Source organism: Bos javanicus, chromosome 5 (genome assembly GCF_032452875.1).
Source record: "Bos javanicus breed banteng chromosome 5, ARS-OSU_banteng_1.0, whole genome shotgun sequence".
NCBI lineage: Eukaryota > Metazoa > Chordata > Mammalia > Artiodactyla > Bovidae > Bos > Bos javanicus.
The window spans coordinates 111523238-111545818 of NC_083872.1; the positions used below are offsets into that span (position 1 = coordinate 111523238).

Here is a 22581-nt window from a genome sequence, read left to right on the forward strand (position 1 = left end):
AAGCTTCCCTCGTGGTCCAGTGGTTAAGGCTCTGCCTTCCAATGCAGGGGGTGCAGGTTCGATCCTTGCTTGGGGAATTAAGGTCTCATATGCTGCAGTGTGGCCAAAAAAGAAAAAGAGGGTCAGGTTGAATGGAGTGCAAGGCAGGGGTGCAGAAACCCTCCCTAGAGCAAGGCTGACCCCAGCTGGGGTATGTCCACTGGCTCTAGCTCCCAGGGGACAGCATTCAAGGCCTCCAAATCAGTGGATGGGTCAGAACAGGTTTTATTCTTTTCAGCAGTCCTGTCAAGTCACTGCCAACCTAGATCTGTGTGACTCTAGGAAGAGGAAGATGGGATAGCTTAGTGCCTGACATTCCAGCTCTATGGGGGCTTAGGAGAGAGACACACCAACATGGGCTGCAGTCAGGGAAGGCTTCCTGGAGGTGGTGGCACTGGAGATGGATCCTGAGAGTAGACAGAGGAGAGACAAATGCAGGCACCAGGAACATAGGTATTCCTATGGAAGACCCTCTTGAGCCCTCAAGGTGCATATGCACATGGGCCAGGGCAGATAGCCCAGGAGGCCCGGGGGCTGTCCAATCATGAAGAGTCTTGAGACTGGCTTTATCCTTAGGGCAGTGGGGGAGGGAGGGCATGGAAGGCTTGTAAGCAGGTCAGTGAGTCTGTGCTGAACTGGAGCCTCAAGTCAGAAAGGCAGGGGAGGCGCAGGCACCTGGACCATGGGGAGGTATTGGGCCAGAGGGAGGAGACCTGCGTGTGAGATCTGATTCTTCCGCTGCCTGTCTGTGGCCAGGGGCAGTCACTTTTCCTCTCTGGGTCTCAGGTTTTCCGGCTGTCAGATGGGGCTACTATAGGGTAATGTTTTAGCTTTGATGGAATAATTCATGGAACGTGCTTAGCACCACCTGGCACATGGGGATGTTTTTAACACCAGCTAGCATTGTTGTCATGGGGGTGATGCTGGGCTTGAGGGGTTCCTGGGGGGCAGCTTAGGTTCCTGCCCAGCTGGGCCCTTGTCTGCCCCTGCAGCCAGCCCTCCCAAGCCTGGCGTCCTTCAGGGGTGAGCTGGCCCTGCCCCTGCCCCTGTCTCCCTCTGCTTCTGGCCTCTCCTCCAGGTTGCAGCCCCCTCATCTGCCCTCCATCCTCCCACCTCTGGTGTAACCTGGTTTTTCTGCCCTTCCGCACCTCCCCTTCCCCTGGGTGGGTCTTTGCCGTCTCCAGCCACCTCTCTGCAGTCTCTTCTGTCTGCCTCAGAGCTCTCACTTTCTGGCTCTGTCTCTGACTTACCCAGTGTCGTGATCGCAGTCCTTCATTCTGTGTTTATCTCTGTTTTCCTCTCTTTGTCTTGTCTCTCCACACCCTGCGTTAGCTTCTCACTCCCTGTGTCCATATTGGTCTGTCTGTCCATCTGTCTTTTGCGTCTCCCTCTGTCCGTCTCTCTGACGGCTGCCCTGTTCCCCTCCACATGCCTCCCCGCTTGGTCTCTCACTCACTGTGCCTAGGTTTGTCTACCTGCCTGTCTCCCGCTCACTGCCTCTCTCCCAGAAAAATGCTCGCAGGAGTGATGGATGGTCCATTAGAAAAAGATTAACAGGTGTGTGCTTGACTAGAGAAACAGCTGTTGCAAGGGAGGAGAGGAGGAAGCAGGTGACCATTCGGGGAGAGCCGGGCGGCAGGCTTCCCATCAGTTGTGGGTGGGCGGGCGCGTGTGCGGCAAGTGGCCCCAAGTGGGGTGACCGCGGTCACAGACTGTCAGCAGCCACATCTCTCATCTCCCTTTTGGCGGGCTGGGAAATTGGTGACTCTCAAGAGCATCTGGGCCCTGGCTCAGCCTGGGATGCTGGGCCCCAGCCCCTCCCACTCTGGGGGCCTCTCTTGGGGTCCCACTCCCCTTTCGGGACCATTTTGTGAGTCAAATGTAATTACAGATGGAAATGGTGCCTTCTCCTTTGATCTGGCCTTGAGAGGAGCTGGCAGTTTTATTAGATTTCCCAGGCACCAGGCGGGAAGCAGAGGGTTGTGTTGCTATTTTTTTCTCTTCTCCTTTTGACCCAAGTGGAGTCAAAGTCAGGCCCTGAGTCCCTGTTACTCTATGGGAGAGAGTCCCAGTAACTCTATGGGCCAGAGCGGGCAGACCCGATACTGGGATTTCTCCCACCTCCCTCCCTCGCTCTAGCTGGTCCCTCTGCCTGGACACCTTCTCTTCTCCATGTTACCCACTCCCTGCTTGGCTTTGAGCTCTCCTTGAGATGTCACTTCTTCCAGGAAGCTGCTCCAGACTCCACTGACCCTATGGCCCAAACCACCTGCAACTTCCCTCTGTTTTTATCACCTGCCGACTGGTTTGTTAAGCTGCACGATGGGCTTTGCCAGTGGAGCCTGCACTCCTCAAGGGCAGGAAGAATGTCATGATTGGCTCACCACTGCCCAGCCTGGGTAGCACAAGCCCAGCCTTTGACCGACGCTGGGGAGAGCCTGCAGCAGTCCACGAGTGAATGGATGGATGGATGAGGTCGGGGGTGGGGGTGGGGACTGGGAGCGCAGGTTGAAGTCTGACTTGGTGGTTCTGCCACAGCCTTGCCAGGTGACTCTGAGCACGGCGGTTCCCTTCTCTGAGCCTCAGTTTCCTCATCTGTAAACCAGAGACGACAACAGTTGCCTCGCAGGCTGGCTGAGGTGTCAGTAATTGAGTTGGGGTTGAGCTCAGGCCTGACAAATGGCCCTTTCCTGCTGCATGATTTGGGCAGGAACAACCTGACCCGGTGGTGAGTAGAGACCAGACACTTCACCAGTCCTGGCAGAACCAGGGGAGGGGAGAGGGGTGGAGAGAGAAGGGGCTGGAGCCCTGTATGGCCCTCCCCTCACTCCATCTCCCATTTTATGGATGAGGAAACTGAGGCCTGGGCAGTGAGGGCGGACTTGGAACCCCACCCCCAGTCGTGCTATAGGGTAGCTTGTTTCATACACTGGCATTCCGCGGGTAGTCCCACATGTAGGGGTGTCACGTGCTGCTAATAATTGGCAGGTATACAGCTCCAGGGGCAGAGGGTGGGTCTGTGGACCGAGGGGCTAGTCTCCCTCTGAGTAGCTGGGACTTTGACCTTCAGGGGCTTCCCTCATGGCTCAGATGGTAAAGAATCTGCCTGTGATGCGGGAGACCTGGTTTCGATCCCTGGGTCAGGAAGATCCCCTGGAGAAGGGAATGGCAACCCACTCCAGTGTTCTTGCCTGGAGAATGCCATGGACAGAGGAGCCTGGCAGCTACATACAGTCCATGGGGTCGCAAAGAATCGGACACGACTGAGTGACTTTCCCTTTGACCTTCAACCTCTCTGGGCCTTAGTGTTCTCCTCTGAGCAGCAGGTGAAGTAAGCCCCACTGACCGGGTGGCCCAGTGTATGAAAGCCGTGGTGGCACACGGTAGGGGCATCCTCTGTCTGCCCTTCACAGTGCTGGTGGTCTCCAGCCACCCACAGTCTTGAAAAGGCAATTGCGAAGGAAGGAAGGAGGTTGGGGGAGGGCTGGGTATGGAGGGCCAAAGGGCAGAGCCTTGGAGTTAGGCTGCCTGGGTTCAAATCCAGGTACTAGCTGTGCAGCCTCAGGCAGGGGACTGGCCTTCTCTGAACCTGTCTCCTCATCTGCATAATTGGCTCTTCAGTTCAGTTCAGTCGCTCAGTCATGTCCAATTCTTTGCGACCCTATGGACTGCAGCATGCCATGCTTCCCTGTCCATCACCATCTCCTGGAGCTTGTTCAAACTCATGTCCATCAAGTTGGTGATGCCATCCAACCATCTCATTCTCTGTCATCCCCTTCTCTTCCTGCCTTCAATCCTTCCCAGCATCAGGGTCTTTTCTAATGAGTCAGCTCTTCGCATCATGTGGCCAAAGTATTGCAGCTTCAGCATCAGTCTTTTCAATGAATATTCAGGATTGATTTCCTTTAGGATTGCCTGGTTTGATCTCCTTGCAGTCCAAGGGTCTCTCAAGAGTTTTCTCGAAGACCACAGTTCAAAAGCATCAATTCTTCAGCGCTCAGGCTTCTTTATGGTCCAGCTCTCACATGCAAACATGACTACTGGAAAAACCACAGTTTTGACTAGACAGACCTTTGTCAGCAAAGTGATGTCTCTGCTTTTTAATATGCTGTCTAGGTTGGTCATAACTTTTCTTCCAAGGAGCAAGCATCTTTTAATTTCATGGCAGCAGTCACCATCTGCAGTGATTTTGGAGCACAAGAAAATAAAGTCTCTCACTGTTTCCACTGTTTACCCATCTATTTGCCATGAAGTGATGGGACTGGATGCCATGCATGATCTTCAATTTTTGAATGTTGAGTTTTTAGCCAGCTTTTTCACTCTCCTCTTTCACTTTCATCAAGAGGCTCTTTAGTTCCTCTTTGCTTTCTGCCATAAGGGTGCTATCTTATCTGAACATCCCCATAGCCTGAGGAGCTATGGGAATGTCGTGGCTATAGGGTAGCTTGCTTAATACACTGACATTCCTTGGGTAGTCCCACGTGTAGGGGTGTCACGTGCTGCTAATAATCAGCAGGTATACATCTCCAAATCCCCATAGCCTGAGGAGCTGACCAACATCCTGGATATCTGAGCTTATTGATATTTCTCCTGGCAGTCTTGATTCCAGCCCGTGCTTCATCCAGCCTGGTATTTCACATGATGTACTCTGCATATAAGTTAAGTAAGCAGGGTGACAATATCCAGCTTTGACTTACTCCTTTCCCAGTGTGGGACTAGTCCGTTGTTCCATGTCTGGTTCTAACTGTTGCTTCTTGACCTGCATACAGATGGGCTCTTGTGAAGGACTAAGTGACACGATACTTAAGAAGTGCACAGAATAGGACCCGCACACACTCACTAAATGGGTTAGGGTCGTGGGCAAACAGGGATTTCAGCAGTCACTGGTTTGCCTTCCTGTCTTGCTCTCTGTCTAACTGTGTGACCTCAGGCTGCCTTCTGAGCCTTATCTTCCTTATCTGTAAATTGGGTATCATAACGTGGCCCTCAGTGAGCAGTACGGGCATCATTGCCCCGTTGATGGGAGGTCAGCCCCATGTGTTCTCATCTCAGTAGCCCTCTTGGGACAGCAGAGACGATGCAGAGGCCAAGTGCAGGGGGAGGATGGAGGTCCAACGAGGACACGGGCCTGCGGGCCATGGGGCCAGGGTGGCAGAGCCAGGCCCTCCCTGGGGATTTGAGAGCTGATGGGTGTCCAGAGTGGGGGACCCACGGCTGCCCTCTGGCCTGACCGGGTCCCTGTCGCCTGCCCCAACATCCCCACAGCCCGAGGAGCTGACCAACATCCTGGAGATCTGCAATGTGGTCTTCACCAGCATGTTTGCCCTGGAGATGCTGCTGAAGCTGGCCGCCTTCGGGCTCTTCGACTACCTGCGCAACCCCTATAACATCTTCGACAGCATCATCGTCATCATCAGGTGCTGACCCCACCTCCCCAGCCTGCGGACTTAGAGCGAGGCGGGAGGGGGATTCAATGCACTGACTCCAGCCAGTAAATGTCCGACTCTTTGCAACCCGATGGACTGCAGCACACCAGGCTTCCCTGTCTTTCATTATCTCCTGGAATTTGCTCAAACTCATGTCCATTGAGTCAGTGATGCCATCCAACTATGGATGTAAATGAAGTACATAAGATCAAAGGAAGTCAATTATACTGAAAAAATTATACTGGGTGAATGAATTAAATATCAAGATCAATAGTAGTGGGTCCATGACAACCACATTCCAGAGAAATGATGAGCATAACTAGCGTCTGGAAATATCTGTATCAGCCATCACGTGATAGAAAACTACCAGTTATTTCGATTGGCCACAGGGTCGTAGGGACTGCTAATTAATTCTCTGCTGTTTGTTGTTGACCTTCATAATTAAAGGAATGTTGAATCTCAAAAAGAGGTCAGCGATATTCATGAGCTGTAGACTTCTTGAATGGGGCGGTCCGTGGAATCCAGGTTCAGAGCCCCGGGATTAGGGTGCACGAGCCGCAGCAACCTGGCAAACAGTATCTGTTGGGTGAATGAGTGTCTGAACGGAAGGTGTGCGTCTCTGTCTCCCCGGCCCCGCTTCTTCCTCTGCCCCTGTTCCGGCCTCCCGCTGACCCCTCCTGCCTCTCTCCCCTCCCCGCCCTGCCTGCTGGCCTGGCCGCAGCATCTGGGAGATCGTGGGGCAGGCGGACGGCGGGCTGTCAGTGCTGCGGACTTTCCGGCTGCTGCGGGTGCTGAAGCTGGTGCGCTTTATGCCCGCGCTGCGGCGCCAGCTCGTGGTGCTCATGAAGACCATGGACAACGTGGCCACCTTCTGCATGCTGCTCATGCTTTTCATCTTCATCTTCAGGTGAGCCCTGCCTACCCTGGCGCCACACCCGCGGGGTCTGCTAGGGCCCATGGGAAGGGGCCTGGGGGAGTGTGACTGAGCTTCTCCACGCAGCACCCCAGACCTGGGTGTGAATCCTGGCACCGTCACTTCATCCCTGATGGCTCTGGGCAAATCCTGCCCCTCTGAGCCTCAGTGTTCACATCTGTAAAATGGGACCAACTCTGGTGCTTCTCCTCTTAGTGGGCTGTTCTGAGAATGAAACAGGGTGGGCGGGCAGAGAGCTTGGTGTGTGTGTGAGTCCCTTGAGCCACCTGCATCCTTCCCCCAGCATCCTCGGGATGCACATCTTTGGCTGCAAATTCAGCCTGCGCACAGACACGGGAGACACGGTCCCCGACAGGAAGAACTTCGACTCCCTGCTGTGGGCCATCGTCACGGTGTTCCAGGTGAGCCCCGGCCTGTGTCCACGGGTGTCTGTCGCTTTTTGGAGGTGTCCCCAGCCTCAGAGAGTCCGGGGAAGAGCAGCAGCCTGCAAGGAGGCCCCTCAACCCCAGCCTCCGGTGGCCAGACTGCCACAGCTCTGGCTGTGAGAGCTGGACTGACCGCCCAGTGCCCATCCCTGTGCATCCACTCCTGCCCCGAGACTTTGGGGTTAGGATTCTTCCCTGAAACCGTTTCCTCATGGGTACTGTGGTCGTGGGGTGAGGTTGTGGGGGCAGCCAGGAGGGAACGCTGGTCACCAGGGAGCGAGTGTTAGGGCAGGAGTGTGTGATGCAGGCCTTGAGGGTGTGGGCAAGCCAGGCAGCAGGAAGAGAAAGGTGTGTGTGTGTGCACGTGTGTGTGCATGTGTGTGTGTTCACATGTGTGTACACACACGCACATGAGCTTGGGTCTGTGGCTGTGCCCCAGCCGAGGCCATGATACGCGAGGACCCTGGGTGTGCACGATTGTGAGAGGATGCTGTATGTGGGTGTGCATGGGCTGCTGCGTGCCTGCAGCTAGGACACCCAGGGGGCTGGGGCCTGGGGATACTCAGGGGCTAAGCAGTCGATCCTCTCCCCCCACAGATCCTCACCCAGGAGGACTGGAACGTCGTCCTCTACAACGGCATGGCTTCCACCTCCCCCTGGGCCTCCCTCTACTTCGTTGCCCTCATGACCTTTGGCAATTATGTGCTCTTCAACCTGCTGGTGGCCATCCTGGTGGAGGGCTTCCAGGCGGAGGTGACTGTGGCCTTGGTGGTGGAAGCACCTCTTTGGAGCCTGTATGAGACTGTGGGGGTGGGCAGTGGCCTGGATAGAGGAGGACCGCAATTCAAACATCTAGCAGGCAACGGGTCTCCAGAGGAGGGTGTTACCAGTGAGGTGGTGAGCTTCCCATCACAGGAAGCATGCAAGTGGAGGCTGCATCTAGGACCCCTGCCTATCCCCCAGGGATGTAGGAATAAGCCTCTCCATCTCTGAGGTCCTAGAGTCCCCAAGATCTGGGATGCTGGATCCTGCCTGCTCCATTTTCTGAGGCTTGGGGGACACTTGCAGTCAGGCAGATGTGGATTCTGGCTGAGGTCCTCATTAGCTTCTCACTTCCCTTTTCAGAGCCTCAGTTTTCCCATCTGTAAAATGGTGTGTGTGGGGGGGAAATGGTAAAAATACCCATTGAAAAATTCAGGAGGGAGGAAAGGGCTAAACTGACTTTCATTCCAATGTGAGGGACGGTCTCCCAGGGTGATGCCAATCGCTCCTACTCGGACGAGGACCAGAGCTCATCCAACATGGAGGAGTTTGACAAGCTCCAGGAGGGCCTGGACTGCAGCGGAGGTAAACAGATTTCCACTCATCACCTAGGAGGCCAGGACTTCTCCCCAGAGCCCCAGGTGGGCAGAGGGTACAACATCTAGTTTCCCCTTAAGCCAAGGCTCCGGGACTGCTAACTCTCTATGGTTTGTTGTTTACGTTTATAATAGACAGAAATGCTGAATCTCAAAAAGGTCAGTGACAGTCATGGCTCTCCTGAATTCTAGCCATGCAGCCCACCCTCACCCCTCTACACAGCTGGCCTGTTAGGAAGAGCTTTGGGCCTCAGGATGCCTGGGTTCTGTTGAGTACTTCTGGGCAGCTGGGAAGAAACCTCCCCAGCCCATGCTGTGTCCTTCTCAGCAACTGGGCTAGACAGGTTCTGCCTTCTTCCTTCAATGAGTACAGGAGTGAGGCTCCTATGCTGGATGAAGCCCAGAGCTGGCCTCTAAACATGGAGGGCAAGGGCTTCACTCATCCAAAAGTAAAGCTGAAAGCCTTGGAGATGGGCATAGGGGAGGCACGTGTAATGGGGTCCAGCCAGGAGGACTTCCTGGGGGAGGAGGTCTCTCCAGAAAAATTCTTCTTTTCTGTTACTGTCCATGTCTATTTCTTCATCTCATGGCTTCTTTTGCTCTTGTTCTGTCCTCCTGTCTGCCCCTCCTTCTGTCTCTATCTGAACCCTCCAGATCCCAAGCTCTGCCCAATCCCCATGACCCCCAATGGGCACCTGGACCCCAACCTCCCACTGGGTGGACATCTGGGCCCCACTGGGGCTGCAGCATCTGCCCCCCGCCTCTCACTGCAGCCAGACCCCGTGCTAATGGCCCTGGGCTCCCGCAAGAGCAGTGTCATGTCACTGGGGAGGATGAGCTACGACCAGCGCTCCCTGGTGAGTCCTTGTGTGGTGCTCTGGATGGCTGCTTCCTGCCGGGTGCGTGCTGAGTGACCCAGAGAAGATGTGTCTGCCAGTCTGGTGCCAGCCTCAGACTGGTACCTAGGCTTAGGACACCAGACTGCCCAGCCAGAACCAGGCAGGGACCATGTCTTTGTATTCCTAGGTGCCCAGGGAACAAGGAATGAATGACTAAGTGCCAGTGGGTCTGGTGTAGAGTTGGGTTTTTGTCTTAGCAGCAATGTGCAGGGTAAATAGCTGGGCCTTGGGGTTGGGGAGACCTGAGCTTCAATCTGGCCTCTGCCACTATGAAGCTTTGTAACCCTGGCCAAGTTACAATGCTTCTCTAAGCCTCCGGTTTCCTTTCCTGTAAAATGGGCAGATGCCCTAACTTGCTGTACCTTTCTTACGAGAAATGAGGTGGCAGGAGGGACAGAACCACAGGGTGGAGGTGACCAAATGTCCCAAAATGAGGATGGAGTGAGAGGCAGAGCAGGGACAGGTCTCTTGGGGTCTAGCCCATTCTGTCCCCCAGTGGCCAGGTGCGTGGCCCTCTTTGGGCCTCAGCGGGTGTGCAGGTTGCCTTCAGTCACAGCCGTGACTGTGTGTGATGGCGCTGACCAGAGCCCCGGGCTTCCTCCCAGTCCAGCTCTCGGAGCTCCTACTACGGGCCGTGGGGCCGCAGCGGGGCCTGGGCCAGCCGTCGCTCCAGCTGGAACAGCCTCAAGCACAAGCAACCGTCGGCGGAGCATGAGTCCCTGCTCTCCGCTGAGCGTGGCGGCGCCCGGGGCTGCGAGGGCGCCCGGGACGAGGGCCCGCTACGGACCGCGCCCCTGCACGCCCCGCACGCCCACCACGCGCATCATGGTCCCCACCCGGTGCATCGTCACCACCACCACCGCCGAACGCTATCCCTCGACACCAGAGATTCGGTGGACCTGGCCGAGCTGGTGCCCGCCGTGGGCACCCACTCCCGGGCGGCCTGGAGGGCGGCAGGCCTGGCCCCCGGGCACGAGGACTGCAATGGCAGGATGCCCAGCATCGCCAAGGACGTCTTCACCAAGATGGATGACCGCCGGGATCGCGGGGAGGACGAGGAGGAGATCGACTATGTGAGTGCGCGGGGCTCTGGGGCAGCCGAAGGGACCACGAGGTGGAGAGCGGGCAGAGAACAGGGAGGGGCCGAGGGGCGGGGCTTGAATGGGGCCCCACCTGAGTGGGCGTGGGGAGAGGACTTCAGGAGAGTGAGCAGGGGGCAGGGCCTGGACTGCCCACCTCTGAGTGGGCCTACCCTTGGCACAGAAGCCCTCCTGGCCTACCCTGGGTGGGGCGAGGATTCTGGTCTTGCTCGCAGAGTTCGGAGGTCATCCAGTGGCCACACTCTGCTAGATAGCCAGGATGGGTGGAGGCGAGCAGCTCTGGGCAGCACTGACCTGCCTGACCCTGCGGCCTTCTCTTGCCAGACTCTGTGCTTCCGAGTCCGCAAGATGATTGACGTCTACAAGCCTGACTGGTGTGAAGTCCGAGAGGACTGGTCCGTCTACCTCTTCTCCCCCGAGAACAGGTGGGCAGGGCCAGGCTTGGGGTGCCATTAGTGTAGGGGATTGATGTGTCTGGGAGGGAGAGATTTCTGCCAAGCCAAGCAGGACCATTGGAGGGGCATCACTTATACCTCAGAGCCTGCAGGGTAGGGAGGGGTTTGGGAGGGGGCTTTTCTGAGCATCTTGGATAAATCTTCTGAGAACCTGGAGTGCTTCCCTCTGGAGGGAGCATCCAAGGGCTTCCTGGAGGAGGTGGCCTTTGTTCTGGGCTTTGGAAGCAGACAGCATTCTGCAGATGAAGAAGGAGGTGTGAGAAGGTGGAGGCCGGTCCAGGTGGAGAGGGTAGCCTGAGGAAAGGCCTGGGGTCAGGAGCTGAGGGTATCTGGCCATGTGTGCCCATGCGGCTGAGGACAAGGCTCAGGGACACGGGCTGGTGTTTGGAAAGCTTTGAGTGTTGAGGCTAGGTGGGTGCCCTGCATCCTGGGGTGCTAGGAGCTTGCAGTGTGGTCAGGTGGCATCCTGAGAAGATGTGAAATCGCCACCTGTGATGTGTCCAGAAGAGAAGGGTCAGCTTTCCAGGACACCCTGGTCCCCATGTATGCCGGGGCCTTCTGCCTTCCTTCCGGCCAGGGTGAGGGACAAACCGATACTCACGTGGTCCCCTGCCCACCCTGCCCAGGTTCCGGGTCCTGTGTCAGACCATCATTGCCCACAAGCTCTTCGACTATGTCGTCCTGGCCTTCATCTTCCTCAACTGCATCACCATCGCCCTGGAGCGGCCCCAGATTGAGGCTGGCAGCACCGTGAGTGGCTGGGGCCTTCAGGCGGTGCAGGGAACAAGCCAGAGGGACAGACTGCCAGGGCCTACTGTGGGACAGCATGCCGGGCTGGGGGCAGGGGGTGGGAGAGCTCTATGAGGCCGGATGCCATGGAGGGAGGTGTGGCCGGGAGCATGCTTCTGGAGAGGGGGCCACCTCCATGGACTGTGAAGTGGCAGCCTCTCCTGGGTGCCCCTTGGCTGAAGGCAGAGGGTGACAGTTCTGGGAGGCCCCTGGACCCACGGCCTCTCCCGGCTCTTTCAGGAACGCATCTTCCTCACTGTGTCCAACTACATCTTCACAGCTATCTTCGTGGGCGAGATGACACTGAAGGTACTGGCTTCACTGAAGGAAGGGACCTCTCCTTCCCCCTGCCAGGGGCCCCAGGCTCTGGTCCAGCCTCCATCAGCTGGTCATCCACTTGCCCCTCAGCAGCATTCCACAGGGGGCATTGGAGGCCCATCCCCACTTGGTGCCAGCCACTGGGTGGGGCTCCTGGGGCGGAGGAAGGAGGAGGGGGGCGGAGGAAGGAGGGGGGGGGGCGGAGGAAGGAGGAGGTGGGCGAGGTCAGCTTCATGTCTGCCGGGCGGGCGCTCACAATGCATTTCCAGTGTCATGGAGGTGCCTGCTGGAGGCGTGGGGCACAGGAGAGGGTTCCGTGTAGGATGCTTCCGGGAGTGCTTGGCTTCCAATGGGGGTTAGCCAGATATGCAGGGAGAAGGGAACCGGGCAGTCGTGGGCCTGTGCTTCAGGGAGCGGCCCCTTGGGTAAGGGGACACCTGTAGCCTGCCTTCAGAGGGGTGGCAGTGACGCGTCCACTCCCGCCCACCTGCTCCCTGGACACCTACCTGACCCCGCCCATCGCCCCGCCCCCAGGTGGTCTCGCTGGGCCTGTACTTCGGGGAGCAGGCGTACCTGCGCAGCAGCTGGAACGTACTGGATGGCTTCCTCGTCTTCGTGTCAATCATTGACATTGTGGTGTCCGTGGCCTCGGCTGGGGGAGCCAAGATCTTGGGGGTCCTCCGGGTCCTGCGGCTCCTGCGCACCCTACGACCCCTGCGGTAAGGACCCCGCCCCTGCGGATGGGGATCCCTGCACTGTCAGAGGAATCTCCCAGGGTCTAAGTGGACTTACTCTCCCTCTCTGCACCCACGCGGTCCTCTGTAGCATGTGCCCGGCACCATCTGAACCCCGGGCTGCGGGCCCTACTCCTGGGGGCGGGGCCTGCAGCAGGTGCTGGAAGGCCGGGGCTGAAGGTGGTCCCCAGGGCTACTACCCACTCTCTGTGTGTCCTTGGGGGGCTCACTGCCATCTCTGGGCCTCTAGTATCTAGAGGAGGGTGCAGCATGTATCCCAAGGGATTGGGGTGAATGCACCCTGCCTTGCTGTGCATATAATCTGTGACCTGGGGCCTCTGCTCTGGTGACTCGGGCCTAGTAGGGGCTGTCCCAGGCCTGGCTGATGGCTCATGGTATCCTTGGCCCCTCCCCGCCTGCAGTGTCATCAGCCGGGCACCTGGCCTGAAGCTGGTGGTGGAGACACTCATCTCCTCCCTAAAGCCCATTGGCAACATCGTCCTCATCTGCTGCGCCTTCTTCATCATCTTCGGCATCCTGGGGGTGCAGGTGAGGGGCCCCAGGCTGGGCTGTCAGTAGGCTGGGCTCTGTAGTTGAGGAAGAGGCTCCACGTTCCTGCCCAGCTCTCGGGACCTTGTGCCAGATGCCCTGGTGGAGCAGCCGTGGTCTCGGCCAGCAGGGAGCTCCCATCCCAGGCAGGGAGGCAGACAGGCCCCAAAGTGCTGAGCGCAGAGCAGGCGGGGTAAATGGGATCACAGGGGGCCAAGGGAGGCAGGAACACAGGGCTGGGCCGGTGACAATGGGGAAGGAGGTGGCCTTTTCACAGGGCCTTGAAAGACAAGTGGTTTGGGCAGGTCACAGTAAGGGCAATGAATGTCAGGAGCAGATGGGCGCATGGGGAGGCAGGGACAAGCAGAGCACTGGTGGAGAGAGTCCTGGAGCTATGACTGGCATGCAGAGGTGAGCTGGACCAAGGTGGGCGAGACCTGGAAGGGCAGCTTGGCTTCACTGGGGTGGGCGCCATGGAGAGCCTCCAACCCAGGCAGGGCCCTGAGCTGACTCAGATTTTGGTTTGGAGCCCAGTCTGGGAATAGGATGGAGCCTCAGGGCTGGACGGGGATGAGGGGTTGCAGACCGTAGACTGTGTGTTGGGGGTGGCCAGAATGACCTGGGCCTTCTGTGGTCCAAGTGCCACGGAGACTCTGTTTCTTGAGGGTCCGAGCCCTGTTCTGAGGCCCCCAGGCTCCCCACCTGGTCCTGTGTTCTGGGCTGTAGCTTTGGAGGAGTCCCATGCACAGGTGTCCTGTGGCGTCGCTGAGAGATCACAGCGTGGCTGCCTGGGCAGGAAGGGCTTCGTGCAGACAGTGGATCTGCCCCTTCTAGGCAGCTGACATGGACAGGGCTTGGGTCCCTAAGAGGGTCCCCTTGCTTCTTTCTGTCTCTCCCTTGGGGATGTACAGGCAACTTTCTTGTGTGGAGTCCCTGCCCGAATCCTCAGTGTACATACTGGGGTTTGATCTCTGGGGTCTGTGGAAGAGCTGGAAATCAGACCAGGCTGTGAACTTTGGCTCTGCCTCTTCCTGAACCTGAAATGACTTTGGGAAATTAACCTAACATCACTGGGTCTCAGTTTTCTTACCTGTGAGATGGGATGAGCGTAGCCCTGCCTCATGCTGGAGGACTTGGAGAGCGGGTGGGGTAGAGTGGGTTGGCTCAGGCATGTACAGAGGACGTGCCCCTGGAAGGGCAGGTCCTTTTTCTGATTTGCACCCCAATTGTACCCCATCCACCACCATCCCCTGGGAGCACTGGCTAGATGGTCACTAGCCCTGTGTCCCTACCCCCAGCTCTTCAAGGGCAAGTTCTACCACTGTCTGGGTGTAGACACCCGCAACATCACCAACCGCTCCGACTGCATGGCTGCCAACTACCGCTGGGTCCATCACAAGTACAACTTCGACAATCTGGGCCAGGTGAGCACCCCCTCCTGGTCTTGACCTGCCCCACCCCAGATGGGTGGGGGTGACAGCTCTTCGGTGCCAACAGCCCTCTTCAGCGCCAACAGGACTACAGACCAGGCTTCAGTCCTCCCCTGCCAGGGCTTCTACTTTTCAAGCCTTGATTTTCTTTTCTGTAGAATGGGTAGGGGTAGAACTCCCTTCACAGGTACTGTGAGGCTTAGGGACCCTGAATACAGAGTGTCTGGCAGGTGCTTGGCATTTAGTAAGTGCCTTAGTGGACGTTGGTTCCTGGTCCCCTTCCCCCGCCCAGCCCTTTTCCATTCTGGAAAATCTGCTTAACGGCAGGCTGATGACCTTAGACCCCTGAGTAGGTCTCCGCAGAACCACGTGGGAGGTTCCAGCATGGCCTGGAGCCTTAGGTCCCTCCTGGACCTCTTAGCAGCTGTGTGCCCTCACCCAGTTCTGCCCCTCTCTGTGCTTCTGTGTCTTCATCTGTAAATGGGAGTAGTGATAGCAGGTCTGTGATTCCAAGGTCCCCAGGCTCTCTGCACTTCAGAGCTCTGTGATCTAAGGGCTCACAGGGACATTTGCCTCTTGAGCTGTAAGGGCTTCGTGTGCCTCCCTGGTCGAGAGGGCTCCCTTTTTGTCCCCTGTCCTGCTCCTGGGCCTGAGCCCTTTCCCGGCAGCACCGGCAGCAAAGAGGAAGGGTCTGAGGCCTGGATGGATAGGATGGAGGGGCCGGTACAGGGCAGGAGACCTCTCCCGTGGATGCTTTGGCCTGCTGTCCATATAGAAGCCTTGGCTGCCTATCCCCTGGGGATCACCTCTGTTTCTAATATCATTAGCGAGGGTAAATGTTGCCATTTACAGACAAAGAAGCTGGGGCCTAGAGACATGAAGGAACCTGCCCCAAGACACACAGCCAGTGAGTGGCAGAACTTGAACTGGTCCTGGCTTCTCTTGAGAGCTCCTGTTTCAGGCACTGGAGGCAGGGCCCCTCGTGTTTTCAGGAACCTTCCAGTTTAAAGTCTCTGCTGATCCTCCCAGCCAATGTGGCAGGCAGGCCCTGAAGGGTTAGCGCCATTCTGTGGGTGAGGAGAAAAGATGTCATGAATTTTTTGCCTGTTAATTTCAGAGCTGAGACTGGAGCCCAGGACTCCAAGTCCAGTGCTCGTTCTCCTGCAGCAGTGCCTGCGGGGTACATGGCAGGCACACGGTGTGTTCTCAGAAAAGGTCTGTTGGTCAAGGACACAGCTCTGCCCTGGACTCGGGGAAGGCCTCTCTGTCCCTCAGAGGGGGCAGATGCAGCCTGAGATGCCCGTGCCATCTCCCTGCCCCCTTCCTCCCGTGTTTCCAGGCCCTCATGTCCCTCTTCGTGCTGGCCTCCAAGGATGGCTGGGTGAACATTATGTACAATGGACTGGACGCCGTCGCGGTGGACCAGCAGGTGGGCGTGGCCGGGCCGGGTCTGCCGGGCAGCAGGGGAGGGACACGGTGTCTTTGGGGCCCCCGGGGTCTGAAGCTGGTGTCTCCCACTGTCAGCCGTACCCGCCCCTCCCTGTCCTGGCCTGCACCCTTCCGTTAGGGCTGTGCTCTGGCTGGTGTAAGTCCATGCTCCGATTGCTTCTGCAAGCCTGCTGTCTGCAGGGAGAGCGCTGTGAGCTGGCTCTGTCCAGAGGGCTGCAGAGCCCGTGGATGGAGAAGTGAGAGTAAGAGGAGGCCCAGGGCCGGGCCAGCTGTGAGGACAGCAGGTGCATGCCTAGGCGGGACAGTGACAGGCTCAGGGAGCCATGAGGCCAGGGCCGGGGGTAGGAGGTGGAAGGAGAGTGGCAGGAGGCAGGTGGAGGAGGTAAGCAGGGCAGGAAGGGCAGGAAGGCCTAGGTGCACAGCTGGGGCTGGAGCAGAGGGCAGTGGGCATCAGTGAAGGGGTAACAGTGAGGTGAGCTTGTGGGAGCCTCCTGGGGCTGCTGAGTGAGGATGGATTTGGAAGTGGGAGGGTGGAAGGGGTCAGCAAGGAGGCTGGGTCTGAGCCCTCACCCCCAAGATCCCTCTGAGAGCAGGGGTCCCCTCAGGGGCTAGGTGGGGGCCTTAGGCAAGACACATGGCTGATCAGGGTCAGCAGTGTCCTGGCTATGAAAGTCATCAGAAGAAGGAGCAGGGAGATGCTCTAGGTCATGCCAGGACCCACTCAGTGAGGGCATTGGAGCTGGGGATGCCCCTAGGCCTGTAGGTCCCCTCGGACTCTTGGCTTCACCCTGGATGGCTCTGGAGTGGACATAGAAGTGGAGGTTGGGGATGTGGAAGAATGAGAACATGTGGTGACATCACCTTCCACTTCTTTGTCTGTACACTCTTCCTGCCTGCCACCCCCACTAACACACACATGGACACACACAGATGCACACACACACACACACATACACACCGTCAGGGCTGTGATCACTCCTCTGCTGGCTGCTTTGTTTCCTGGTTTGTTTCTAGATGAATGAATAAATGAATGAATAGTTGGATGAATAGATGGATGATGAGCACATGGATGAATAAGTGGATTGGTGGGTAAATGGATGAATGAGTGGATGGATGGGTAAATGGATGAATGAGTGGGTGATGGATGGGTAAATGGATGAATGAATGGATGGATGGGTAAATGGTGAATAAGTGGATGGGTGGGTAAATAGATGAATGGATAATGGGTGGGTAAATGGATGACTGAATGGATGGATGGGTAAATGGATGAATGAGTGGATGAATGGATAGGTTGGTGGGTGGATGAATAGATGGTGGGTAGAGGAAGAAGACAGAGGGCAGGGAAGGGGGCACTGTCTTTGCTGAGCACCATCCTTGTGCCAGACAGGGTAGGCACTTCCTACCTCCACCTTCAAATCTCCCAGTTGCCCGGGAGGCTGTTACCAGTGCCTGCCCTGCACGGAGGCTCGTCGAGGGAGGGTACCCCCGGCAGTGGGCCCCATGGTGCCTGGCCAGCCTCCCTCAGCCCCTTCTGGTCCCCGCAGCCCGTGCCCAACCACAACCCCTGGATGCTGCTCTACTTCATCTCCTTCCTGCTCATCGTCAGCTTCTTCGTGCTCAACATGTTCGTGGGCGTCGTGGTGGAGAACTTCCACAAGTGCCGGCAGCACCAGGAGGCCGAGGAGGCGCGGCGGCGCGAGGAGAAGCGGCTGCGGCGGCTGGAGAAGAAGCGCCGGAGTGAGTGGGTGACCTGCGGGGGAGGGTGATGGCTCCCTGGCCCCAGGGCTCCTCTGCCCGCTGCTCTGCGGAGGCCCGGGCCTGACCCCAGCCACTGGGCCTCTGGACCCAGAGGGAACGGAGGTCTCTGTGCCCCTGGCCTTGCCCTTCCCCAGCATCTGCCTGACCTGACCTCTGTCATCAGTGTCCATCCAGAGTCTAATGGTGACCCCACTGCCTGTCCAAACGAGGCCCAGCAGCTCAGTCCAGGCAGAGGGCAGAGACAGAGCCCAGATGCCCAGCCCTGAGCCGTGGGACCCCTACCCTGCCCCCAGCAGAACCAGAGCCCCTGAATGGGCACATTTGGGGTGAATGAGGACAATCAGGACAAAGAGGACAGTCCCTCTCTGCCATCCTGCCTCATGTGCTAACCCCTTTCCCTCGAGGTGCCCTGGTTGGGTGGGGTGGACCTAGCTGACTCCCAGGGCCTGGGGTGGACCCAATCTCTCCCCTCGCCTCCTCCCTCCCGTCTGCCTCTCCTTCTGTGTGCTCTGCCCCCACCTCTGCCCCAACCCTCTGTGGTCTGCACCACCCACCCCGCACCCCTGCAGAGGCCCAGCGGCTGCCCTACTACGCTACCTACTGTCCCACGAGGCTGCTCATCCACTCCATGTGCACCAGCCACTACCTGGACATCTTCATCACCTTCATCATCTGCCTCAACGTGGTCACCATGTCCCTGGAGCACTACAACCAGCCCACGGTGAGCCCCGGCCTGGCCCCTGGCCCGAGGTCGTGTGGTGGGGTTGGGTCCTCAGGGGCCCGTACCCCAGGGATGGGCGGGCCAGGGTCTGAGCAGGTCCTGCACGGGGTCCTATGCTTAAGAAGCTCAGGGCCTGGTAGGATGGATGAGTGAGAGGGAGAAGTCACCCCTTTCCAGGGCAAGATCCTGGTGAGTGGGGTGGGATGGGGTGGAACGGGGTAGGAGTGGGGTGGGGGTGACATTCAGGTCCAGCCTTGAACGTGGGTGACGGTGGCCGTGGTGTGTTCACTGAGACTCTTTGCAGGACACACTATAGATACTAACTCTCCAATCCTCACAGCAACCTTAGTGTGTGTGTGGTGGGCTTTCTCCAGATTTTGTAGATAAAGAAACCGAGGCTCAGAGACATAAAACACGCTGCCCTAGTCATTCAGCCAGTGAGTGGAGGTGGGACTGGAACTGTGGTTTGCCACCTGGCTCCACTGCTCCTGGGCATTTGGAGCCTAGCAGAGGGGCAGGGCCTCTGAGGGCAAACACTGGGGTAGGAGAGGTGACCAGTCCCCAGCTGGTTGCAGGCAGTGTTCATGAGGGACACGAGGGGTGTGTTATGTAGGGGCGAGTCTCTGGGAAGACTTACTGGAGTGGGGGAAGAGGGGAGAGCAGAGCCTCCAGATGAGGAATTGGTACGTTATTTTAAACAGTAGGAGTGAAATACAATGAGTGCAGGCAGCCATTGATGGGATGCGGCCGTAATGGTAGAACTTCTAAATTAACATGAAGAAATGGAATAAGAATAAGTTCATATTAACCAAGTATTTATTCTGTCTGGTCTTGGACTATTACCTCGTTTAATTCTGAGGTGGGTGCTATTATCATCCAATTCATAGACTGGAAAACTAAGTCCTGGAGAGGTCAAGTGACTTGCCAAGGCTTCAAACAAGGAATAAGTGCTGAGTCTGAATTCACATCGATTAATACGCGGCCTGGTTCTTAACCACTACCTTAACCATTACCCCATACTGCCTCCACTGAGTGGCAATTGGACCAGACCAGCAGAAATAAGGAAAAGGAAACCGCAATCTAAAATAAATAGTGCACATTAAGTAAGGTGGGAAGAGTAAAAGCAGATATGTAAATCACTGCATTAAGTGTGAATGGAGTAAATTCTCCCCTTACAAGGCAGAGATTCTTCTGACTGGAGTAAAGGTGGCAGACAGGTCATGGGGCCTGGTCATGCTTCTTTTTGTTGCTCCTGCAGTCTCTGGAGACAGCCCTCAAGTACTGCAACTACATGTTCACCACTGTCTTTGTGCTGGAGGCTGTGCTGAAGCTGGTGGCATTTGGTCTGAGACGCTTCTTCAAGGACCGGTGAGCAAAACTGGGCTGGGCTGAGGCAGCGGAGAGTGCACTGCAGGAGAGAGAAGCAGTCCTGACCCCCAGGGAAGCTATCCTGACCCCAGGGGAAGCTTGGAGCAGCTGGAGGAGGGGAACCAGTGAGTCCGAGGACTGATGGTCATTGACCCCAGGTGCTGCCTTCAGCCCTGATGGGTGCCGGGCATTCTGCCAAACCCCTCTCATGGTCCTCCATACCCCACAGGTAGAGCAGGGCATACCTCATGCGAGTCCTTCTTTTCAGAGGGAACAAGTGGAGCTCAGAGAGGTTGATGGACTAGCCCAAGGCCACACAGAGGGAGCAGCTGGCTCAAGATTCAGACCTAGGAGTCAGAACCCATTCCTCCTCAGATGTTCCTTTAGCCTGGTCAGCCTCTTGCTTGAGGGATAGAGGCTGTGGTGGGGTTGGGGTTGGGGGGCAGCGAGGGAGCTGGAACCACTGGGATCTGGAGGGGCTATTAGGGATCCCCGAGGGCCATGGCAGGAGGGTGGAGGGCTGGGAAACTCCTCCCAGCTGGAGTGTGTCTAAACTCAAGTGCTTCTCGCCCTGCATCTCACTCCCGCCCTCCTCTGCTCGGCCGCACAGGTGGAACCAACTGGACCTGGCCATCGTGCTGCTGTCGGTCATGGGCATCACGCTGGAGGAGATTGAGATCAACGCGGCGCTGCCCATCAACCCCACCATCATCCGAATCATGCGGGTCCTGCGCATCGCCCGGGGTGAGGGTTGGGCGGGGCAGGATGGGGAATAGGAGCCCGTCCTTGACACACACTTGACGCCCCCATGCTGTGTGCCCACACTTGCCCTCGTCCTGACAGCTCTGTACTGCGCCCTGGCATGCCCCCTCCATATAACACCCTGCCCAGTGTGGTCCAGTCTCAGGTGGGGTTGAAAGGACCCCAGGGCAGCCAAGAAGACACTGGGTCCTCACCAGCCTTTCTCCAGCTCTGGCTGGGACACCTTGTCCTTGAAACCCTCTTTGTTCTCCCAGAAGTCTCCCTTTCGCCCCAAGGCTGTCCTCATCCTTGTTTCAAAAAACCTCCTGCCTCTGGCCTCACCCTTCTACCTGCCCCGCCCGTTGCCCCCAGATTCCGAGGTGGTGAGGGATCCCGTGGAGAAACTCAGCAGTCACCCTGGGGCCTCTCCAGCCAGAGAGGAAGGGAGAGACCCAGGGGCCCTCACGCGCTGCTCACTGTGGCCTCATCATGGTGAATTACGTGCCCACGCACACACTTGATATCCGTCTGCTCCCTTGTGCCTGTCCTCCTTCTCTTGGGCTTTTTTACACAGACACCCACCCCAGGGGGGACGTGTTTTTGTGCACCACCCCCATTCATCTGCACCCAGGGGATTGTAGTGTGGCGTCTCGTTCACGCTCCTCCACTTTCTCGCTCTACTGCATTCACATGCACACACACACACAGGCCTGTCCCTGCTGGTCTGGGCTGAGTGGGCGGGGTTGGGTGTTGCCCACAGTGCTGAAGCTCCTGAAGATGGCCACGGGAATGCGGGCCCTGCTGGACACCGTGGTGCAAGCTCTGCCCCAGGTAAGAGCCGCCCCTCCCCCAACCTGGCCGTCATCAGTGTCACGCTGGGCCCCCGGGGGGCATGGGCTGTGACTTCCCTTCTCTCCAGATCTGCCCAAACTGGAGCTGAGGCAGAGTCCTGCCTCCAGAGAAGCAATTGTGAGCTCAGGGCGTGAGAGATGGGCGGGTTCCCATCTACTTCTTCCTTCCTTTCTTGGCTGAGCCCTTGGTCCCTCTCCCCACTCCTGCCCCACCTGCCTGCTCTGTACCCCGCCCTCGGGCTGGACGCTGAGGACCCAGGTTCTGCCCTCGGGAGTCTAGGGGAACGACAGAGGCCTCAGGGCAGTGTGGGGAGAGGCCCGCACATGGGGAATCAGAGAAGGCATAAGGCACTTCGAGCATGACCTTATAGGGCGGCTTGACCTTGTCGGTGGCTTGGTAAGAGGTGGTGATGTGCATAGAGAGGTGACAGGTATGACATTCTAGGAGGGGATAGCATGAGACACTGACCTGGGGGTGGGGACCCTGGGAAGTTAGGAAAGCGCCCCCCACCATTGGTGAGGGGAAGGGAGATGGGGTCAGAGCCACAGGGGTGCATCTTCCGTCCTCCTGGGAGCTCTGCAGTCCCAGGCTCCTCCTCCCCTGCTGTCCCAGCTACCGATGACTCCTTTTCTCCCTCCCCTCAGTGCAGCCTCACCTCGCTCTGAGGTGAGCCTCATATACATTCATTTATTCACTATGACTCATCTAGTCTTAAGGAACTTCAGCTGTTTTAAGGTAAAAGGCACAGATACAGCATGCTAAAGATGAGGATGAAAGATAAACAGCCCAGGGAAAGTGAAAGCAAATTCTCTCAGGCACTTGGGCTGAGGACTTTGAGTTCCATTCTCAAGTTTGGTGTGAGCTTCCTGGCAGCCTCGTTGCAAAGGGCAAGCGACACAGCAGACAGCCGGTCTGGATGGAAAGCAAGGGCTTTCATTCAGAGAGCTGTGGTCTTTCCTAACATGAAATTCCTTTGGAGGGATTTGTCACATGGGAGATGAGGGTGAGTTCTGGGCAGATAGTAAATGGGTTGGAGACCAGACTCAAGCCTCCCTGAAAGTCAAAATGTTAGTCACTCAGTCGTGTCCGACTCTTTGCAACCCCATGGATTGTAACCCACCAGGCTCCTGTGTCCATGGAATTCTCCAGGCAAGAATACTGGAGTGGGTAGTCATTCCCTTCTCCAGGGGATCTTCCCGACCGAGGGATCAAATTCAGGTCTTCTGTGTTGCAGGC

The 22581-nt window shown here is 57.4% G+C and overlaps 1 protein-coding gene across 2 annotated transcripts in view; it reads left to right on the plus strand.

Moving 5' to 3' along the window:
• The window catches only part of CACNA1I (calcium voltage-gated channel subunit alpha1 I), a 127110-nt gene that overhangs the window by 89738 nt on the left and 14791 nt on the right, over positions 1–22581 (plus strand). For both annotated transcript variants that reach the window (XM_061418597.1, XM_061418596.1), the window contains 19 exons: positions 5305–5456; positions 6187–6372; positions 6683–6800; positions 7422–7577; positions 8078–8171; positions 8837–9039; positions 9687–10154; positions 10506–10606; positions 11263–11386; positions 11666–11734; positions 12278–12462; positions 12900–13026; positions 14325–14450; positions 15796–15885; positions 17450–17642; positions 18233–18384; positions 19643–19752; positions 20363–20496; positions 21254–21324. In XM_061418597.1, the coding sequence (XP_061274581.1) occupies positions 5305–5456; positions 6187–6372; positions 6683–6800; positions 7422–7577; positions 8078–8171; positions 8837–9039; positions 9687–10154; positions 10506–10606; positions 11263–11386; positions 11666–11734; positions 12278–12462; positions 12900–13026; positions 14325–14450; positions 15796–15885; positions 17450–17642; positions 18233–18384; positions 19643–19752; positions 20363–20496; positions 21254–21324 (2859 nt within the window). The remainder of the gene's footprint in view (positions 1–5304; positions 5457–6186; positions 6373–6682; positions 6801–7421; positions 7578–8077; positions 8172–8836; positions 9040–9686; positions 10155–10505; positions 10607–11262; positions 11387–11665; positions 11735–12277; positions 12463–12899; positions 13027–14324; positions 14451–15795; positions 15886–17449; positions 17643–18232; positions 18385–19642; positions 19753–20362; positions 20497–21253; positions 21325–22581) is intronic.